Source organism: Odocoileus virginianus, chromosome 23, assembly GCF_023699985.2.
Source record: "Odocoileus virginianus isolate 20LAN1187 ecotype Illinois chromosome 23, Ovbor_1.2, whole genome shotgun sequence".
Classification (NCBI taxonomy): Eukaryota; Metazoa; Chordata; class Mammalia; order Artiodactyla; family Cervidae; genus Odocoileus; species Odocoileus virginianus.
Window position 1 is genome coordinate 39,663,585 of NC_069696.1, and position 22,070 is coordinate 39,685,654.

At 44.9% G+C, this 22,070-nt stretch overlaps 1 protein-coding gene across 2 annotated transcripts in view; it reads right to left on the bottom strand.

Moving 5' to 3' along the window:
* Positions 1-22,070, bottom strand: part of LOC110143537 (apolipoprotein L3-like) — a 45,436-nt gene that overhangs the window by 21,783 nt on the left and 1,583 nt on the right. The window contains exons 1-2 of one of the 2 annotated variants that reach the window (XM_070453959.1): positions 11,406-11,632; positions 4,291-4,398 (exon numbers count right to left, since the gene is read on the bottom strand). In XM_070453959.1, the coding sequence (XP_070310060.1) occupies positions 4,291-4,321 (31 nt within the window). In that variant the 5' untranslated portion in view covers positions 4,322-4,398; positions 11,406-11,632. Of the gene's footprint in view, positions 1-4,290; positions 4,399-11,405; positions 11,633-22,070 lie in introns of those variants that run through there. The other variant, XM_020903183.2, reaches the window with a different exon arrangement.

The following is a 22,070-nucleotide window of genomic DNA, read 5'->3' on the forward strand; positions in this document are numbered from 1 at the left end:
ACAAATGGTTGACCAAGCTCCTATGAGTGCCACAGCCTCCTCCAACTATTACTTGGGGCGCCTGGATCAGAGACCCTCATTTTTAGGGTTAGGAGAATATGTTGCCTTAATGATTTAGGGACCATGCGCCTAGACACCAGGAAGTATTTATGAAATGAAAACAATGCCCCTTTCCCTTGGAAACATAATTCTCCTAAAAGAAAAGGGGAGAATGAGGGAGTCAATTCCTAGGCAGGTTGATAAGAAGTCCAGGGGTCCCCAAGGGGAGAGGGGGTCTGGAATTCTCAAGGAGGAAGAAAGGACAAACTTTTTTGTCTTTCTATATTCCTTAGGATTATATAACAATAATGTATCCTGCTTGAGGACAGTCTCTGGAAAAAACCTTCTGGCTAATCCTGTTATCTTAAGGTGTAAATTATGGGAGTAGGTCTATTGAGGTCTTTACAACCTCCAGGCATTCTTTTGATTCACTTTAATAACTAATTAGAGAGTATATAACTCCATGGCTAACACTAGCAGGGGGGGTACTCTTTCTGCCCCCTTCTGATGCCTATGTTAGAAGCTTTCTCTATCTCCTTTATACTTTAATAAAACTTTATTACACAAAAGCTCTGAGTGATCAAGCCTTGTCTCTGGCCCTGGATTGAATTCTTCTCCTCCGGAGGCCAAGAATCCTGGCGTCTTTACATGATTCAACAGCAACCTTTCACTGACTTCTCATGATGTGAGTGGAATCTTAAACTGTAAAGTTAATATTTGGGTGGTAGATAGTCAGAATCTTAAATATCAGTCATTGTTGTTAGAAGGACCAATAACTAAGCTTAAAGTCTGTGGAAACTTAAATGCTGCCACTTCCCTTCTGGAGAAGGAAAATGAAACACCTGATCACGATTGTTCTCAATTTCTAACTTTAAACTCTCCTAACTACAGTAACTCTGATTGTTCCATTTTTGCTGTTTTCTCCCTGCTTCTGTCACAGTGTAGCTGGATTTGTCTCTAGCCACATGAAGGCTTTTAAGTTACAAATGGTGGTGCTCAAACTCCTGCGACTGTGGCGTCTTCTTCCAGCTACTACTTGGGGCCCCTGGATCAGAGACCCTCAATATGAGGGTTAGGAGAATATGTTGCCTCACCAAATTTAGGGACGATGCCCCTTATCAGCTCAGAAGCAGTTACAGAATGAGAAGGATGCCCCTTTCCCTAGGCAACATAATTTTCCTAAAAGAAAAGGGAGGAATGAGAGATTAACTGGCAGGAAGGCTAGAGGCCCCCAAATGGAGGAAATAGGCTTAAAGTGTCAGACATTTTTTTTTCTCTCTCCCATAAGTGGCAGGAGGAAACAAACTACAAGTGTCAGATTTTTCCCCCTTCTCTATACAAAATTAAAATGAGATTTCTTTTCAAATTCTGTTGCCATCATGACACCTGATTCCACCTGAACGTAACTTTTCTCTAAACTTGAGCGACCCAATGCGTTTTTCTCATGGAAATGTTTTTCTTAAGCCATGTTAATGAATTATATATTTACCCTAGACTTAGATCATGAACTCCTTATTGCCAAATTCAGACATAAATTGAAGAAAGTAGGGAAAACCACTAGACCATTCAGGTATGACCTAAATCAAATCCCTTATGACTGTATAGTGGAAGTGAGAAATAGATTTAAGGGACTAGATCTGATGGACAGAGAGCCTGATGAACTATGGATGGAGGTTTGTGACATTGTACAGGAGACAGGGATCAAGACCATCCCCATGGAAAAGAAATGCAAAAAGGCAAAATGGTTGTCTGGGAGACCTTACAAATAGCTGTGAAAAGAAGAGAAGTGAAAAGCAAAGGAGAAAAGGAAAGATATACCCATTTGAATGTAGAGTTCCAAAGAATAGAAAGGAGAGATAAGAAAGCCTTCCTCAAAGATAAATGCAAAGAAATAGGGGGAAACAACAGAATGGGAAAGACTAGAGATCTCTTCAAGAAAATTAGAGACACCAAGGGAACATTTCAGGCAAAGATGGGCTCAATAAAGGACAGAAATGGTATGAACCTAACAGAAGCAGAAGATATTAAGAAGAGGTGGCAAGAATACACAGAAGTACTGTACAAAAGAGATCTTCACGACCCAGATAATCACGATGGTGTGATCACTCACCTAGAGCCAGACATCCTGGAATGTGAAGTCAAGTCGGCCTTAGAAAGCATCACTACGAACAAAGCTAGTAGGGGTGATGGAATTCCAGTTGAACTCTTTCAAATCCTGAAAGATGATACTGTGAAAGTTCTGCACTCAATATGCCAGCAAATTTGGAAAACTCAGCAGTGGCCACAGGACTGGAAAAGGTCAGTTTTCATTCCAATCCCAAAGAAAGACAATGCCAGAGAATGCTCAAACTATCACACAATTGCACCCATCTCACACACTAGTAAAGTAATGCTCAGAATTCTCCAAACCAGGCTTTAGCAATACATGAACCATGAAATGCCAGATGTTCAAGCTGGTTTAAAAAGGCAGAGGAACCAGAGATCAAATTGCCAACATCTGCTGGATCATTGAAAAAGCAAGAGAGTTCCAGAAAAACATCTATTTCTGCTTCATTGACTATGCCAAAGACTTTGACTGTGTGGATCACAATAAACTGTGGAAAATTCTGAAAGACATGGGAATACAAGACCACCTGACCTGCCTCTTGAGAAACCTCTATGCAGGTCAGGAAGCAACAGTTAGAACTGGACATGGAACAACAGACTGGTTCCAAATAGGAAAAGGAGTATGTCCAGGCTGTATATTGTCACCTTGCTTATTTAACTTCTATGCAGAGTACATCATGAGAAATGCTGGGCTGGAAGAAGCACAAGCTGGAATCAAGATTGCTGGGAGAAATATCAATAACCTCAGATATGCAGATGACACCACTCTTATGGCAGAAAGTGAAGAGGAACTAAAGAGCCTCTTGATGAAAGTGAAAGAGGAGAGTGAAAAAGTTGGCTTAAAGCTCAACATTCAGGAAACTAAGATCATGGCATCTGGTCCCATCACCTCATGGGAAATAGATGGGGAAACAGTGGAAACAGTGTCATATTTTATTTTTCTGGGCTCCAAAATCACTGCAGATGGTGATTGCAGCCTTGAAATTAAAAGACGCTTACTCCTTGGAAGGAAAGCTATGACCAACCCAGACAGCATATTAAAAAGCAGAGACATTACTTTGTCAACAAAGGTCTGTCTAGTCAGGGCTATGGTTTTTCCAGTGGTCGTGTATGGATATGAGAGTTGGACTGTGAAGAAAGCTGAGTGCCGAAAAATTGATGCTTTTGAACTGTGGTGTTGGAGAAGACTCTTGAGAATCCCTTGGACTGCAAGGAGACCCAACCAATCCATCCTGAAGGAGATCAGTCCTGGGTGTTCATTGGAAGGACTGATGCTGAAGCTGAAACTCCAATACTTTGACCATCTCATGCAAAGAGTTGACCCATTGGAAAAGACCCTGATGCTGGGAGGGATTGGGGGCAGGAGGAGAAGGGGACGACAGAGGATGAGATGGCTGGATGGCATCACTGACTCGATGGACATGAGTTTGAGTAAACTCTGGGAGTTCATGATGGACAGGGAGGCCTGGCATGCTGCAGTTCATGGGGTCACAAAGAGTCGGACACAACTGAGCGACTAAACTGACTAACTTGTCTTTCTTCAAGTCGGTTCTGCCTATGAGTCGGAACCAACTTGACAAAACAGTATGTTTTACTCAACAAACCAGTATGTTTTACTCAACAAACCAGTGTGTTTTACTCAAGAAACCAGTGTGTTTTACTCATGCAAATGTTCTCTTAAGCTATGTTAATAAGAGTATGTATTTGCTTGGAAATCTGCCTTTCTTCAAGATTCATGTCAATAGTTTTATGGCCTGAGATGACTCACCTTGTGCCAATGTTATCTCAAAATACATATTGTGACTGAGTGCCCTGGTGCCAGTCTATGAGTTCTGAGACATTTCCTTTTACTAATTAGCAGTCTGCTAGTATGTATATAACTTCCTGCTAAAGACCAGCAGGGGGGTACTCTTTCTGTCCCCTTCTGATGTCTATGTCAGAAGCTTTCTCTATCTCTTTTATACTTTAATAAAACTTTATTAAAAGCTCTGAGCAATCAAGCCTTGTCACTGGTCCTGGATTGAACTCCTCTCCTCCAGAGGCCAAGAATCCCAGTGTCTTTCACCGCTCAGCAACAATCTCTCAACACCACCCCCAATTCTGGATTACAAGTGGAAACCAGTCAGAGACGAGGCAGCTGATTACCTGAGCTTTCCCTAAGGTCTTCTGAGTTCATGATGGCAGCAGCTGGGTCTCAGAGATCGCCCTCAGCTCCTTGTCTGGGTCAGGCTGGAAGGAGGTGATGCTTCACCCCTGGGGAAGAGAACACAGACTGTGGACTCCATCAGTAGTGAACAGTGGCTGCAGGGAGCAGTGAGGGGGCACGGTCTCTGGCGGGTTCCCCTGGGGCGGCCACAAGTGCCACTGGGGACTTAACCTGGCTTGTTTCTCTGTCTCCTGGGTTCTGCTGGCTGCTAGTTAAGGAAAGTTACTCATCCTCCCACCAGCTCCCTCCAAGCCAACTCAAAGTCCCGATCTCTTGTTGGGGCACAAGGACAGGATAATCAGACAGGAGACAGCCATCTGTGAAGTTATAAAAGCAATAAAACCAGAGACAGAAAAACAGATAGGAAGGGAATACTCTGGAAATTATATGAGGTTGGGAACACTTGGGCTTACTAACTGGTAATAACCAATATTGATCCATTGTCTATGATGTGCAGGCTCCTGAAACTCACCTAAACTTAGGTCAGCCCAAGTTTTCACACTGCTACCAGAGCCTGGACTTGAACCCAAGTGTTTCTGATCCAAATCCCAGGTTTGTGATGACTATGCTCTACTCCCTTTAATGTAAAAAAATTTATAATTGTGGATGTATGCTTATTGGAAAATAACTCTTCTTAATTAAAATGATGTCTTGCTCCTGTGCTTGAGTCTCTGCCTTGATAAAGTTCCTGGTGATACAGCTCCCATAGCCTGTGCCCTCCTTGATTCTACAAGGCCCTTTATCCCACAAGAGCCTGGGGTCCCTCTGGCCCTGCCCCAATCCTTGTATGCCCCCCTGGGCGTCTGAGGACCCCGATGGTGCCCCGTCCCCTCTGCTGTCCCCTCCAACTAGTGGACTTTCAGGCTGCTTCTGATTCTTTTATGTAAATAATAATGCAAAGAACATTCTCCTTGTAAAAAACTTCACCTGTATTTGAGACTGTTTCCTTAAGCTATTTCTACAAGCATAATTACCAGATTAGAAGGCATGAACACTTAAAAAATTTTCATACCTAGAGCCAAACTGTTATGCAAACACATTATAGCAATTTACATTCACACTCATAATATATGAGAGTATCTATCCTTTCAAAGGTACTCATTCTCAGTGGACTTTTTAAAACAAAAAATCCAGATATTTTGGGATACATTTCAATTCTATTTATGTTTAGCTCAATCAATGATATCCATTCTTTGGTTAACACTAAATCCTAATGTTATTATAAATTCAGCTATATTTTAAATTAATTTAAAATTTTAGCTATGGTAAACACATATGATTATCATTGAATCAGAATATATAATATTAAATAAAAGATTAAATTTTGGATAATAAAATAAAAAATCCAGATATTTATATAGAGACAATTTATTTTGGTTCTTCTTGTGATTATGTTGCCTTGAGAGGTGAAGAAAGAGAGCAAATGTTGATTATATTTAGCCACATTTTTAAAGAGCACTTATTAACTACCTCTGCTGAGACCTGACTTAGATGACAGTAAAAATACTTATAGGTATAATAACAGCTATTGATAAGAGTGACTTGTGCTTGTGGTCTTTGCTCTGCATCAGTATTTGCTATAAAACTTTACCAATGATAACTCGTATTTCATTCCATTAATCTTTGAGACATGTACATTGTATCAGTATTTACAGATAAGGAAGCTGACTCACAGATGTTACACGACTTGCCCAAGGTCAGAAGTCTTGCCCTTGGTAGACTGGATTCCAACCTCCTTACTAGGCTCAAAAACCATAGCCTGCCTCTCCTCCCTCTGCTACTAATAAAATCAAGCATGCGGGCAATAGGAGACCAGAGAGTTCAACAAATTTGAAGACTCACTGGATGGGGAAGTGATGGCTGAGTAAAGAGGAGTGTGGTAGAGGGAGAGAAACAGCGAGCGTGTTCACAGGAGAGAAGACTGGTCTGCTGGGCAGAGCCCCAGAGAGGGAGCAAGATGAGAGGAGGCCGAGGGGAGAGCAGGGGACAAGCTCACCAGCCCCACATCCCATCCCATATTCACAGCAGCCTCCACTCTTTGCCCAACTTTTCAGAGAGCTACAGGAGTACAATCAGTGATTCAAAATTTTAAAGTTGGTATTTCATTTATATTCATTATTTTATGATTTTTATCTTTTAAGATAAAAAACTATTTAAACATTAGAAATGAATCTACTTGTTAATCAATATAAAAATTAAGGCACGCTGCTACAAGTTGGGAGCTGAAGCACTTGAGGGAGGATGAGGACTAACATTTCATTTTACGAAGCAGGAAGTCAAGAAATGCTGGCTTCTGTTGAGGGCTTAAGAAACAAAGGAGTAAGCAAAGTGCTTACAGTTACAAGGTTTTCTAATAGAGGGTATAAACTTAATGATATAATGATATTAGGAGAAAGTGGGGAAAAGGTATAAGAAAAAGTATACAAACAAATGAAATCATTATTTTTTCCTAGTAAGAAATAAATAATAACACAATTTTTAAATCATGAAAAAGAAAAATGCAATATCTAATATATATTAGCTATCATGGTCGATGACCTCTCTTTGCAACAGGCAACATTCCAAGTGCTTGGTAGGCATTCACTCACTTTTAGTTCTCATAATGGCCCTGTGAAAAAGGAAGCAGAAGCTCAGAGAGGTGAAGCAATTTACTCAAAGCACACAGCTAGTGCTAGAGCCAGAATCTAAGTCCAGGTTCCTGTCTCCTGAGGACACATTCTCACACTATTCTGCCTCCCAATGTAGTAATATAATTTAAAGACATTGATTAACTATCTAAAGAAATAGCTTTTCCTTGGAAAGGAATGAGCAGAAACCTCTACAAATTGATCTGTTTTAACCATATGCACTTATGACTTTGGATTGTTTTAACTCTAAGACAGCAGCAGTCACTTTATGGCAGTCAGTAACCCACAAAATGGGGTGGTTTCTAGTACTACCACCTTAAAGATGATTGAAGGTGGTTGAATCAAGTGCCAACAAGAAATAAGCCTGACTCCTGCTGTGACAACTGTCAGTGTAGCAGACATGTTCATGTGGATGAAACCAACTTCTCTAGAAAAGTAGGAATGATAGCAGGGTTAAACCAGAATAATCAGTGTGAACTGTGACCTTAAACAGACATTGTCCAGCAGCATCTTGCCCACCCACATCTGCACCCATGAGCTTCCTTCTGTCCACTCAAAGGAAGGAAGACACCGTGCAGGGGAGGTGAGCTCCACAGATTGGCATCTCTGCTACTCAAAAGGGGCACCCACATATAACAATAATAATAAATAAAAAGATAATGATTACTATAAATATGTTTCATTGGGCCAGGTTGAGTCCGTGAAAGGCCATAAATTCATAATAATATTTAAGGGAGAGGACTTTAGAGAAAGTATGGCCAGAAAGGGAGACATAAATGTTAAAAAGCATGAAGATCCTCTGGAGAAGGGAATGGCAACCCACTCCAGTATCCTTGCCTGGAAAATCCCATGGACCGAGGAGCCTGGCAGGGTCGCAAAGAGTTGGACACGACTGAGAGACTTTCAGTTTCAGTGGTAATGCAGGAGATGCAAGACTCAAGAGATGTGGGTTCAGTCCCTGTGTTGGGAAGAACCCCTGGAGAAGAAAATGGCAACCTGAACCAGTATTCTTGCCTGTCCGCTACTCTCTGCAGCATCCAATCTAGAGCAGCCCTATTTCCTTAGAGCCTCCCCCAAATCCCCTTACCTGAGCCCCCATCCTAGCATCTTTGTTTCTAACACTTCCTCTCTGAGATAGCCAGGGTTCTTCAGGAAGAGTAACCATCAGCTTGTTCACTAGGGAGTGTGCCTGGTGGCGGAGGCTGGAGGCACTGACTGTGTGGAGGGGAGAAAATTCACACAGGCGGGCCCACCTCCAAGCAGCTTCCTTTCTCTGTCCAAGCCACTCCTGCTCTGCTTATTCCCTGGCTGCTCCATTTCCAGCTGCTGCTGTTTGTTCTCTGACTAGGTCTTAACACAAAGAGTTCCTTTGGCCTTGAATGCTCCTCACGCCCACCTGCTCTCCTGAAATTCTACCTCCTCCAGTGCCACCTGACTTTACCCTGGACCTTTCTGTCTCTTGTCTCAGGGCCTGGACATCAGGGATGTGTTTTCTGGGCTGCTCTATGGTGAAGGGTGTCTGTATGACCCTGTCCTGCTGAAGGACACACAGGGGAAGGCAGCTGAGGGGTCTGGGGGCTCCTGCTATAGGGGAAGGAGGGAGAGGAGAGCTGGGTGGCCTCTGTCTCCTTCTCTACCTCAAAGCTGCAGGACCCTGGGAGCCAGGGCAGCCAACTGAAACTCTGAAACACAAGGACCAAGAGCCAAGCAAGAGAGGAGGAGGGTGCAGGCAGAAAGGACTGATCCTGGATGATGCCAAACTCTTGTAAATGCGTGTGGACCCTCCACCTCATCCTTCCGTCCTTCCCTCCCATTCCTGGCCTGGTCCTGACCCTTGTCTGGGGCCCCAGCTGCCTGTGGATGCTGATAATGCTCCCTCTGCTGGATTACTATCGCTGCATCCTCCTCTGTTAGCCTCTGACTGGTCCCTTTCCCAAAGGGCTGTTTCTGAGAAAAGGGAGGACTGCAGAGAAGCCCGTTCCTGCCCAACTGCATGGCCAGGCACAGAGCCCTTCTCTCCCTGTGGTCAGACAGAGATTCTACCAAACATCTCCCTCCATGTGACTTCAGGGCATCATCCTTAGGCCGGGAAGGGGGCGGTTATGGCAAGATCAAGTTCAAAGTCCTTAGCCCAGCACCCAGGCCCTCCTGATGCTCTTACTCCTGTCTTCCTCACCTTCCTGCCTTCTCAGAGTGTGATCCAGGAGCCTTGAGTACTTCTGGACTCTGATTCCCCCCCAGCTTCCAGGTCTTCACTCAGGCTGCTCCTCCCCCTGCAGGTGGTGAGACATTGCCCCACCTGCCTCACCAGGTGAAATGTTTCCTGATCTTGGAGGCCCAGCTCCAAATCCTCCTCCCCCTGCTGTCTACCCCAGTTCCTCTCTAGGCCCCCCTGGAATCTTGCACTTTCCTGCCTGTGGGTCTATTTGTATTGAGTTTCTTTAGCTCCCAGCACCAGGCAGGGGTCTTGTCTCTTCTCTGCTGCTCCTCCTGCTCCAGGGCCTCTGGGGTTCCCTCCACCCTCCTGGGCACAGCCTGGCTAAAATACAAGGTATGGGACCTGTTACAGGGACGTGAAGCAACCAGCTTCTCAAAGACACAGCACAGCTCTTGTTTCACCTGCGGTGCAGTAATTCTATTTGTTTTCCTTGTCTGTCTTGATGAAAGGCCCTTTCTGACAGATAGCATTATCAGATTTCTGAGTGTTTCCATTTATGGGCATCCCTTGCTTTCCAAAAGATCACCCTGTGTAGCGAGACCTACGTCGTCTATTCCCTACGCCATCTTGATTTAGGAAAGCTTTTGTAGGAACACTGTACTTTCAGGTAGCAGCAGACACCTGTATTTCCTCACGTCTCCTTACTCCAGCCATGATATTTTTATAGGAGAAAGAGGAAGAGAGAATTGGGGGGAAATATGGGTCTTACCTAAAATCTGATACTAGCCTGAGCCTTGAGCCGGACATTCCAAAACCTCTCCTCCCACAGGGTGTCTGGGCCAGGTCTGGGTGTGCAGCCCAGCTCTCTCCAGCCTCTTGCTCTCTGTTCCCTAACTGCTGCCTAGAACTTTGCGGGGGGTAGTGGGGGAGAAGGAGGAGTCATATCCTGATTGCGATGAATGCTCTTTTGAAGGCACATAAAAGAGTGTGTTCATTTGTGACTGTGAAATGTACCCATTAAGTATGTTCTGTTTGAATGAGAAGAAGACAAAGAAGGAAAATACCAAGGAGGGAAGGAGGAAGAGGAAGAAACAAGAAAATTCTAATCAATCAATCAGTGACTCCAAAAGGGATCTAAATGTAAACCAGAAAGAAAAAAACTACAAAGGTACTGGAAAAAATGTTAAAAATAATGTTGATTTGAGGAAACCTTTCTCATCAAGACAAAAATCCCAGAGCCATAAACAAAAGTCTGATTTATTTGACCTCTTAAAAATTAAATATTGCCATGGACACCATAAAACAGGCCAGAATACAATGAGAGAGCAGCAGACACTTTTTGCAGTATTTACAGTACATAAAGGTGAACATCCCTAACACACAGCCTAAAATCCACATGAAAAGGCTGAAATCAGTTTTTAAAAATTGAGTAAGGGATCTGAGAGCAAACAGTTCCCAAGGAGCTGACTTGCCCAGGGTCACACAGCTCTTGGTGGGCAGGGAGGAGGCCAAGACCAGTGCTTCTGACATGGGTATTCAAGAGGAATACTGTAGATTTAATAAACCAGAAGTTTCTAGGACTGTTTTTGCCTGTAAAACACCTAGATCTAAGCTCATGCCCCTCCTGTTATACTGACCTGTCTACTGCTTGGGTTTTTATCTTAAGATGGCAAAGCCAGGATCTTAATGTGGGCGTCGTGCAGTGAGCCCTTCTCACTTTGTCTGCTGGGCCGTCTTCCCTACACAGGGCCACCCATCACCTCCATCCTGAGCTGAGGCCTGTTGAGCACAGGAAGACAGTGCCCTGCATCTCTCCATTTGCTCTCCTGTTCTTCCCCAGGCCTCAGTTTTTCCCCAGGGCCTTGCTCTGAGAAGGCAGTTAGGAAGCAGGGGTCAGGTGATGAAACCTGGATTCCTTACATCTCAAAAGAAATCCTTTTCCCCATTGGCCTCAGCACAGCACCCTGGGGGAAGCCTCAAGGTGGCCAGACCACAAGGAGGAAGGGTTCTGACCCTCCTGCCCTCCTTTGCCCCCTCTACTTCCTCCAAATTTCTCAACAGACTGAGCACCCCCAACACTCACCCTCCTTCTGGGGTCACTGCTCATGTCTCAGGAGTCCACATCCTGAGCTGAGCCCATCTGAGCAGGTGTGACCCTCCCTCTGCACTGTTCAGGGACCCAAGGGACGGGAGGAAGCCATCAGACGCACCTGCCTCCACAAACCAGGCTCTGCTCCTGCTTAACCAGCCATGTCGGCCATGAACTCACCTCTCTGAGCTTCCATTTTCCTTTCTTCTGTCAACTAGCGACCATCATCAGACCGTCTTCCTGAGGACGGGGTGATGGGGAGCAGGGGGTCCTACCCTGCCTGCTACCCAGAAATCTTCTCTGGCTTAATGTAAACAAGATCCAGTTGTTCTCAGCTATGCAATGCAGCTACCAGCTTTTTGACTCGACAATAACCACACACAACCTCTGGGCCCAGATATACCTGGAGAACTGAAAGGGAAAGTGAAACCCTCATCTCTGAGTGGCTCAGGTCAAGCAAACATCCTGCACACCAGGCCCCACCCTGGGCTATTCTCACCCTCTCTGCTGATGGTCTTAGAGAAACAGGCCCAGTCCTGACATCCAGGTCCTTCTGGGCACAGTCCACCCTGTCTAGGCTTCATGATGGAAGACCTGCCACCAGTTGACTATGAAACCCTCGGTCAATCACTCCCCCACTCTATGAACTTCTTCCTGGCTCCTTCCACCCTTTCCACCCACTCAGCAGCCTGCCTGCCTTATTCACCTTTGCACCAGAAGCACTTGGCACAGTCTCCCAGAACATCAACTGTTCACTGCACACTGGTCATACTGCTGCTCCTGAGGGCCACACCCATGTGGGTTCTAGGCATTTGCACATGCAGTTCCTTCTGCCAGGGACATTTACTGCTACCACCTAGAAAAATCATACTTCCTATAAAGCCCAAATCTGTTATCACCTCCTCTAAGAAGACCTCCAGGATCCTTCCCTGCAGAGTCCACTGTCCCCAGCTCTGCTCAAAGGGTACCTGGGAGAGGGGCCCAAGTCCACCCCTCAGCCACTCTGTCCTAACCCCAACCCCACCTTTTTGATAAGGTCCCTCTAGATTGAACCCTGGTGACAGTGACAATACTAGCAACTTCAGGCACTAGTGCCCTCAGGCAACTCGCCTGAGGAGGCCCAGCCTTGGTGGTCAAGGCCATCTGGATGGATGCCAAGTTCATGCAAAGGGCTGAGAGCCCATTGCTCTTTGTTCCCTGACTTATTTGCACTTGACAACAGACCTCTTTTCTCCAAATGGAGGAAGGCTAGTGACCTGGCAACTCAGAAAAGTCTACAACAGAAAGCCAGTCTTAATTCCTGTTTGGATGTTCAGCAAAGAGCCGAGGTGTATGGAGGGCTGAAGTGTGCCACACTCTGCAGGCATCGTCCACACCTAGCCTGTTGTACTCTCACATCAGCTCGAGGAAGTGTCGGCTCCATTTCTCAGATAAAGAAACTGAGAAGAAAAGGTCCCAGAGCCTGAGAGTCGTGCAGCTGGACTGCTGGTGCACTTTCCTGCTTTGCCCCAAGCAGAAAGAACAGCGGTGGGGCTGGATTCTCCCTCACCATGGAGGCCTGCCTGACCTTCCATCTGGGCTGCTTCATCCCAGGAAATGTCCCGGTGTCATCGTGGTCACCTCCCCCAGCCTTAGAGGGAGGCACAGAGGAGTGATGGTGATTATCCATGAGGACCACACACTACAGTTTGCTCTTACACTCACGCTGGAACATTGGCCAGGAGTCTGATCTGATTTTGTAAATAAGAGGGGAGGGGCGAGGCGGGGGATTTCTTCCAGCAACTCAGGGGAGGAGCCAAGACTGCAACCAAGTTTGAGATTTGCCACTTGCAAATACCACTCCTAGTTTCAGTTCAGTTCAGTTGCTCTGTCGTGTCTGACTCTTTGCAACCCCATGAATAGCAGCATGCCAGGCCTCCCTGTGCATCACAAACTTCTGGAGTTTACTCAAAGTCATGTCCATCGAGTCGGTGATGCTATCCAGCCATCTCATCTTCTGTCATTCCCTTCTCCTCTTGACCCCAATCCTCCCCAGGATCAGGGTCTTTTCCAATGAGTCAACTCTTCACGTCAGGGGGCCAAAGTAGTGGAGTTTCAGCTTCAGCATCAGTCCTTCCAATGAACACCCAGGACTGATCTCCTTTAGGATGGACTGGTTGGATCTCCTTGCAGTCGAAGGAACTCTCAAGAGTCTTCTCCAACACCACAGTTCAAAAGCATCAACTTTTCAGTGCTCAGCTTTCTTCACAGTCCAACTCTCATATCCATACACGACCACTGGTAAAACCATAGCCTTGACTAGACAGACCTTTGTTGGCAAAGTAATGTCTCTGCTTTTTAATATGCTGTCTGGGTTGGTCATAACTTTCCTTCCAAGGAGTAAGCGTCTTTTAATTTCATGGCTGCAGTCATCATCTGCAGTGCCTTTGGAGCCCAGAAAAATAAAGTCTGACACTGTTTCCACTGTTTCCCCATCTATTTCCCATGAGGTGATGGGACCAGATGCCATGATCTTAGTTTTTTGAATGTTGAGCTTTAAGCCAACTTTTTCACTCTCGTCTTTCACTTTCATCAAGAGGCTCTTTAGTTCCTCTTCACTTTCTACCATAAGAGTGGTGTCATCTGCATATCTGAGGTTATTGATATTTCTCCCAGCAATCTTGATTCCAGCTTATGCTTCTTCCAGCCCAGCATTTCTCATGATGTACTCTGCATATAAGTTAAATAAGCAAGGTGACAATATACAGCCTTGATATACTCCTTTTCTTATTTAGAACCAGTCTGTTGTTTCATGTCCAGTTCTAACTGTTGCTTCCTGACCTGCATATAGGTTTCTCAAGAGGCAGGTCAGGTGGTCTTGTATTCCCATGTCTTTAAGAATTTTCCACAGTTTATTGTGATCCACACAGTCAAAGTCTTTGGCATAGTCAATAAAGCAGAAGTAGATGTTTTTCTGGAACTCTCTTCCTTTTTCAATGATCCAGCGGATGTTGGCAATTTGATCTCTGCTTCCTCTGCCTTTTCTAAAACCAGCTTGAACATCTGGCAGTTCATGGTTCACGTATTGCTGAAGCCTGGTTTGGAGAATTCTGAGCATTACTTTACTAGTGTGTGAGATGAGTGCAATTGTGCTCTAGTTTGAGCATTCTTTGGCCTTGCCCTTCTTTGGGATTGGAATGAAAACTGACCTTTTCCAGTCCTGTGGCCACTGCTGAGTTTTCCAAATGCAGTACTTGGATGCAATCTCAAAAATGAGAGAATGATCTCTGTTCGTTTCCAAGGCAAACCATTCAATATCACAGTAATCCAAGCCTATACCCCAACCAGTAACGCTGAAGAAGCTGAAGTTGAAAGGTTCTATGCAGACCTATAAGACATTTTAGAACTAACACCCAAAAAAGATATCCTTTTCATTATAGGGGACTGGAATGCAAAAGCAGGGAGTCAAGAAACACTTGGAGTAACAGGCAAATTTGGCCTTGGAGTACAGAATGAAGCAGGGCAAAGGCTAATAGAGTTTTGCCAAGAGAACACACTGGTCATAGCAAACACCTTCTTCCAACAACACAAGAGAAGACTCTACACATGGACATCACCAGATGGTCAACACCAAAATCATATTGATTATCTTCTTTGTAGCCAAAGATGGAGAAGCACTATACAGCCAGCAAAAACAATACCGAGAGCTGACTGTGGCTCAGATAAAGAGCTCCTTATTGCCAAATTCAGACTTAAATTGAAGAAAGTAGGGAAAACCACTAGACCATTCAGGTATGACCTAAATCAAATCCCTTATGACTATACAGTGGAAGTGAGAAATAGATTTAAGGGACTAGATCTGAGACAGAGTGCCTGATGAACTATGGATGGAGGTTTGTGACATTGTACAGGAGACAGGGATCAAGACCATCCCCATGGAAAAGAAATGCAAAAGAGGCAAAATGGTTGTCTGAGGAGGCCTTACGAATAGCTGTGAAAAGAAGAGAAGTGAAAAGCAAAGGAGAAAAGGAAAGATATAAGCATCTGAATGCAGAGTTCCCAAAGAATAGCCAGGAGGGATAAGAAAGCCTTCCTCAGCGATCAATGCAAAGAAATAGAGGAAAACAACAGAATGGGAAAGACTAGAGATCTCTTCAAGAAAATTAGAGACACCAAGGGAACATTTCATGCAAAGATGGGCTCAGTAAAGGACAGAAATGGTATGGACCTAACAGAAGCAGAAGATATTAAGAAGAGGTATCTGTGTATCAAGAATACACAGAAGAACTGTACAAAAAAGATCTTCATGACCCAGATAATCACAATGGTGTGATTCCTCACCTAGAGCCAGACATCCTGGAATGTGAAGTCAAGTGGGCCTTAGAAGCATTACTATGAGCAAAGCTAGTGGAGGTGATGGCATTCCAGTTGAGCTATTTCAAATCCTGAAAGATGATGCTGTGAAAGTGCTGCACTCCTAGTTTAAAGTTCTTTCTCTGTCATTTTTCCCCCAATAAACTCTTCTCTCTTTCACTAGCATGACTTTAGTTTCACAGCCAAGCAAAACCATAGTGAGAAGAAGAACTCAGTTAAACATCCTTTTAAGTGATGGGCAGGTTATCATAAAGGTCCTCTGATGAGCATGCAGAATGGACACTGGACATTCCTGGACTCAAAAAACACCAGCTCAGGAGAAGGAAATGGCAACCCACTCCAGTATTCTTGCCTGAAAAAATCCATGGACAGAGGAATCTGGCGGGCTGAAGTCCATGGGATTACATGACTGAGCATGTGTGCACGAGGGTGGAGGGAGATGGGTTGGTAGCAATAAACTGGTAGAACTAAAAAAAAAACAACAAAAACCACCAGCTCAGAGCAGAGCTGCCAAGGGGGCTGCAGGCTCAAATCAAGGTGAGGATTTAGTACGCCCTTTTTACCACAGTCAAAAGGAAAAAAAAAATTGTCACAAAAGGACAAATACTGGATGACTCTACTCAAATAAGGTCCCAAGAGGAGTCAAATTCACAAAGACTAAGGATTCAGAGGTGCCTGTCAGGGGTGGAAGGGAGGGAGAGTGGGGTGTTAGTATTTAATGGGGACAGAATTTCACTTTTGATGTAAAGCATTCTGTGAATGGAGGGTGATGCTAATTGCATGACAGTGTGGATGTCCTTAACACCGCTGAACTCTACACTTAGCAATGGCTAAACTAGGACTTCCCTGGTGGTGCAGATAAGACTCCTCCTGCTAATGCAGGGGATTCAGGTTCAATCCCTGCTCCAAGAAGATTCCACATACTGGGGAGCCACCCAGCCCAGGTGCCACAACTACTGAGCCTGTGCTCTAGAGTTCGTGAGTCACACATGTCTGGAGCCTGTGCTCTGCAACAAGAGAAGCCATCGCAATGAGAAGCCCGAGCACCATCACAAAGAGTAGGCCCCGCATGCCACAACTAGAGAAAGCCCGCCCCAAGCAATGAATGGCAACCCGCTCCAGTATTCTTGCCTGGAAAATCCCATGGGCGGAGGAGCCTGGTAGGCTACAGTCCATGGGGTCACAAAGAGTCGGACGGGACTGAGCATGCACATCAAAGCAAGAAGAACCCAGCCAAGTGAAAAGTCAAACAAGCGAATAAATAAAAACTGTGTAAAAATGGCTAAAATGGCAAATTTGATGATTTAAAAAAATTTAAATAAACTGTTAAAAAGCTGAACCTTTATGGAAAAACATAGCAGCACCTGAACACTTTACAACCTGCAAAGCACTTTCACACACATTGTTGGGTAAGCTACCACAGCCCTCTGACAACAACATTTATTATCCCTGAGTCACAAGGGAAAACTAAGGTTTGGACTTGCCCCTCAAGTGGGGAAACTGGGCTGGTCTCCCTGCCTCTTGTTTTGGTCTGTTTTCGGGACTATGCCATTTCCTTAGAGGAAGAGAAATCTTTAAATCCTTGAATAGTCTAAAAAGGTAATTTTCTTCCACAATTGCTCCCTGTTAGCTTGAGATGAGTCACAATGTCAAATACCACTTGGCCTAAGAAGTGAGCCCAGCTGCCGGAGCCCCTAGTGAGCACGGGAAGCCGGGTCTGACCAGGCCCATGGGGACCCACCGCTACTGGCACCAAGTGTTAACTCGCTCCTGGAACAGCCCCACCTCAGGGGGAAATCTGCCTGAGCTCTTTCGTCACAGAGACTCTGGGCCCCATTCGGCTGCGTCCACGACTCCGCATCTTCCGTGAGTGGGGAGAGAATTTGCCATCACGCAGCCCTTTTAGGCTACCCCAGGTTTTGCTGTGACTTGGTTTCCTTGCTCATAGAAAGACCGAGTAGCCTGTAGAGTCACTGAAAGGATGAGTGAGACAGAGCAGGGACTGGGCTTGGCGAACAGTAGGTGCTCAGTCAACAGGAAGTGCTGTTTTCTGAGCTCACCGTGTCGGCATTACCTCCTTTCCTCTTTCAAAACCTCCCTGAGTTGTCTGCCGTTCTCATCATTCCTGTGCGTGGATCAGAAAGCAGACTTAGAGGATTCATTCATTCATTTCCCAAGGTCACAAAGCTGGCCTCGCCTCCCCTACATTTATCCAATGATCCTTACCTCCACAATTCAACTCTTGAATCAGAGACTAAAAAATAATAATAAGTATAGACTCACAGACAAAATCACACAGTTGTAAAATTGCTACAGAGAGGTCCTGTGTCCCTTCACCTAGTTTTCCTGCAGTGGTGATATTTTATGTAACTACAGTCGCTATCAAAATACAACTAACTAGAATATAGCTTGCACTCAAATTTTACCAGTTTTTGCATGCTCTCGTTTTTGTGTCTTTGGGATGGTCCTACCACATTGTAACACGTGTGCAGATTCATTTAACCATCATGACAATTGATGTACAGAGTGTTCTGTCTCCAAGAAGGAACTCCCTGTGCTGATCCTTTGGGGTCACCGCTTTCTGGGCCTTCCCTAACTCTGGGCAACTGCTGATCTGTTCTCCATTCCTAGAACTGTGGCATTTTGCGACTATTTTATAAGTGGAATCATGTAGCATGTAACCCTTTAAGACTGGCCTTTGCATTTTTTACTTTTATTTTTCAGTTGTGCCATGTGGCACGCAGGATCAGACCTGTGGCTCTGGCAGAGGAAGTGCAGAGTCTTAACCACTGGACCCCCAGGCAAGTCCCAAGACTGGTCTTTTCAAATTCACTCAGCAAACTGTTCTCGAGATTCACCCAATGGGCTGCGAGTATCAGTAATTCATTGCTTTTTGTGGATAAGTAATCCTAGAGCCATAAGAAAGGATCTTGGAGGCCTCACCCACCTCCTCCACTGTGTCAGGATCCCCTCCAGAGCCCCCAGATGTGCTTCACCTCCAGGAACCAGCAGCTCCATGCATGACCCCTGTCACTTGTCACTTAGATTTCTGCAGGAAGACAGCTGGTCACAGCTTCCTCCCCTCTGCCCTGTCTTCTCTCCATCTGACTCTCCATTACCCCTTTCTTGTCCCTTTCCAGGATGTACTCTCTGAAACTCTTTCCCTACCATTTCCACAGCTTTCTAAAAAGTAGCATTTAAAAGAATTGAGATATCAGTCACATAACATACAATTCACCATTGAAAAGTAGCTTTTAGTATATTCACTATGTGAACAAACATCACCATTACATAATTCCGGAACTTTTCCATCATCCCCAAAACAATGCCCATACCTATTACAAGTCAGTCCCAAATCTTCTTACCACCTTGCCTTGGTCCTATGGTTGCCATCCTCTCATTCCTGTCTGTCTATTTCACCAGTTAAGTGTGGAAGTTAACAGGAAGGCTGAGGGATGGGTGTGGGTATGGGGGGGTGGTCCTCAATCTTGTCTAATATAAGAGCTGGGCTGGGCCAGTCTGGGAACTGAGTCTTAGGAGCCTAAAGAGGTCATTGATTCACAGGACACAGTGTTGGGATCCCCTGGAGAGGTGAGGGCTCAGACATGGGATCCTGGGAGAAGTCAATGTCAAAGCCACAGGCGATCTAAGCAATGGTCAACTCACAGGGGCTGAACAGAGAGGCAGAGTTCTGAAAGGATAAGACTCAAAGCCTAGAGGAGGAATGAAGCCTAGGGATGGTGTCGTATTGGTTAGGATGTGGATGCTGAGCTGCTGTAACAAAGGGCTCACAAGATATTAACATATTGACTCAAATAATGTAGATGTATTCATTTCAGACGTGAAAGTCCAAGTTGCTAGGCATCTGGGAGGTAGGTGGTAGGTAAGTCAACCAGAAGTCCAGCCTGTTATTGCTCAGCCACCATTTCCAGTGAGGGGTCTTGTTCAATGTGGAAGCTGGTTTTCATCAGACATTCCAGCCCAAAATAGAGCAGAGAAAGACACAGAGCTCATAATTTCCCTTCAAAGACATGACCTAGAAGATCCACACATCATTCCTCTCACCTCTGATTAGTCGGAATTTAGCAATCAGGTTACATGGAGCTACAAGGGAGGCTGGGCTGCCATAAACTCACCTAAACTCAGTGTCTTCTCTATAAAAAATAAGGACACTAAAAATGGCTAAAAAAGTGGTTAATTTTATGTTGTGTGTTTTTTCCTATAATTAGAAACATTTTTTTTTAATTTTTAGTTTTTTTTTTTTTTTTTTTGAAGGCGCGAAGGATGAAAATTTGGGAATGACTATTTGGTCTCTTCAGGGCTTCCCTGGTGTCTCGGACAGTAAAGAATCTCACGCAGTGCGGGAGACCTGGGTTTGATCACTGGGTCAGGAAGATCCCCTGGAGAAGGAAATGGCAACCCACTCTAGTATTCTTGCTTGGAGAATCCCATGGATGGAGGAGCCTGGAAGGCTACAGTCCATGGGGTCGCAAAGAGTTGGACATGATGAGTAACTTCACTTTTCTTTCTATTGGTCTCTTCTACAGCCGCTAATTCAGAAAAAAGTATGACATTTTCGCAGGAAAAAAACTAAAAGATATTACCTGGTCACTGTTGAAAAATTATTCAAAGAATAGAATCAGTGTCATCTTTTCTGTTGATCTCTCTAGACTGATCTCACTGCAGTGTTTTATAAAACCTTAACAGGAAGCTAAAGCCCTTTTATTTGCTCAACAATTAGAGAACAAAGTTCATCAACCTGGCCACCACGTCATCCTCTGTCTCTAAATGCCCATTGCTGGCATATAGAAGGGAGATGCTGGGACACAGCATAGGATCTGATCTCCTTTGCTCTTGTGTTTATTTATCCCCCTACAGTTCCCCTCTGAGCATCTCACCATCACCCCAGGGGACCACAGCCAGATAATTAACATAGATATTTCTGGCTTTGTATTCACAACCATAGTCTGGGAGGAAACTTTGGGATTATTTGGAAAAATAAGCAACTGTATAAAGTTAGGGATAATGGGATCTCTAATGCCAGTAATCAGAGACCAGTAGGAAAGTCGACAGCTCAGTGGAGGCAAGTGAAGAGGTGAGCACTTGCTGGGACCAGGGTGGACAGTCCACCTCAGGGGCCAGCAGTGAGGAGGGATGAGCAGGGGTGACAAGAGAGGCTGGACAAGAAGGGGCATTAGCATTTAGGCTCCACGGACACACATGGACAGCTGTGCTGGGAGCTGTTATGGGAGGTCCCGCCCGTGACGAGGTCATGAAGAAAATACCTGACAGGCAAGGCAGTCTAGGATAAGGGACCCTCCAGGTTGGCCTCGGCCTCTACCCCACCCTGTATCCTCCCCCCCTTTTTTCTGCTGTTCTTCTTGTTTGCCCTGCTGCAGATTCTTGTGTTGCCTGCTGAAAGCTCTTTTGCTCCTCTTTCACTGAATATAGACCAACTTAAAACCCTAATTAATAAATCTCCTAGACGCTGGTACCCTACAAAGGGGCCAGGGATGAAGGAAATGCTTCAATTCAAACCCTTTTGCTGGCATTCTGGCTTGTGTGATAAATATGTGCCCTCATTGCAAAAAATGCTCTTGATTGTTCTAAACATCCTAAACACAGTACGCTAACAAAAGAAACTATTAAACACAGGCCCCTTCGCGGGGTGAGAAAAGCTCCACAAATATGATAGCCACAAATGTGCCTAATAGAAAATACTTTAGATAGAGATTAGCTGGCGACTTCTTGCAGGTAGTCAACTTTTAGACTAAGAGCCTGTTTCGTGCCATATCTGCTGTTTCTGCAGTCCTTTGCATTTCTGTTCTGTAAAAAATGTAATCCTATCTAGTTCCCATAAAGATGACGCTTATTAGAAAAAAAATAGATTAATTATTAAAAAAAAACAGGGTCGGCTACTGAAGTTGCTTAAGTCACACCAGGTGCAAGCCATAAAATGTTAGCAAGCCTGAAGGCCAAATGATAAGAAAGACTTGTGAATGAAAAAGTATGTGGGTGACATCCTGTTTCTGTTGAAGGTCAAGTTGCTGTAATGTTTTGAGATTCCCTGTGTGTAAGAAATATGCACTTCCCCCAAAAAGATGTTGTTAAGGGTATAAAGGAGCCGTGCAAAAATAAACTTCAGACTTAGCCCCGAGCTTTGTCTCGCTCTCTCTCTCATTCACTGACGCCGTTCTGAGGGTTCTCCTGGATCCTGCTGGGGTTGGACCCCAGCACAGCTGGAGAGGGAGCAAGGACCCCTCCCTTCCACAAGGGACTCTCGGCTCAGTGGCCCCTGGGCTCTCCTGCTTACGTGTGATGGGCGGTCAGGCAGCCATGGGGACTGAACATTAGTCCAGAGGACCTTAAGGGGGAGAATGATATTTGTGGGTCCTGTAGTGAGTTAAATGGTAGCTCCCCAAAAAGTACATCCACGACCTAATCTCTGCAACTGTATATGGGACCTTATGTGGAAAAGAGTCTCTGAAAACC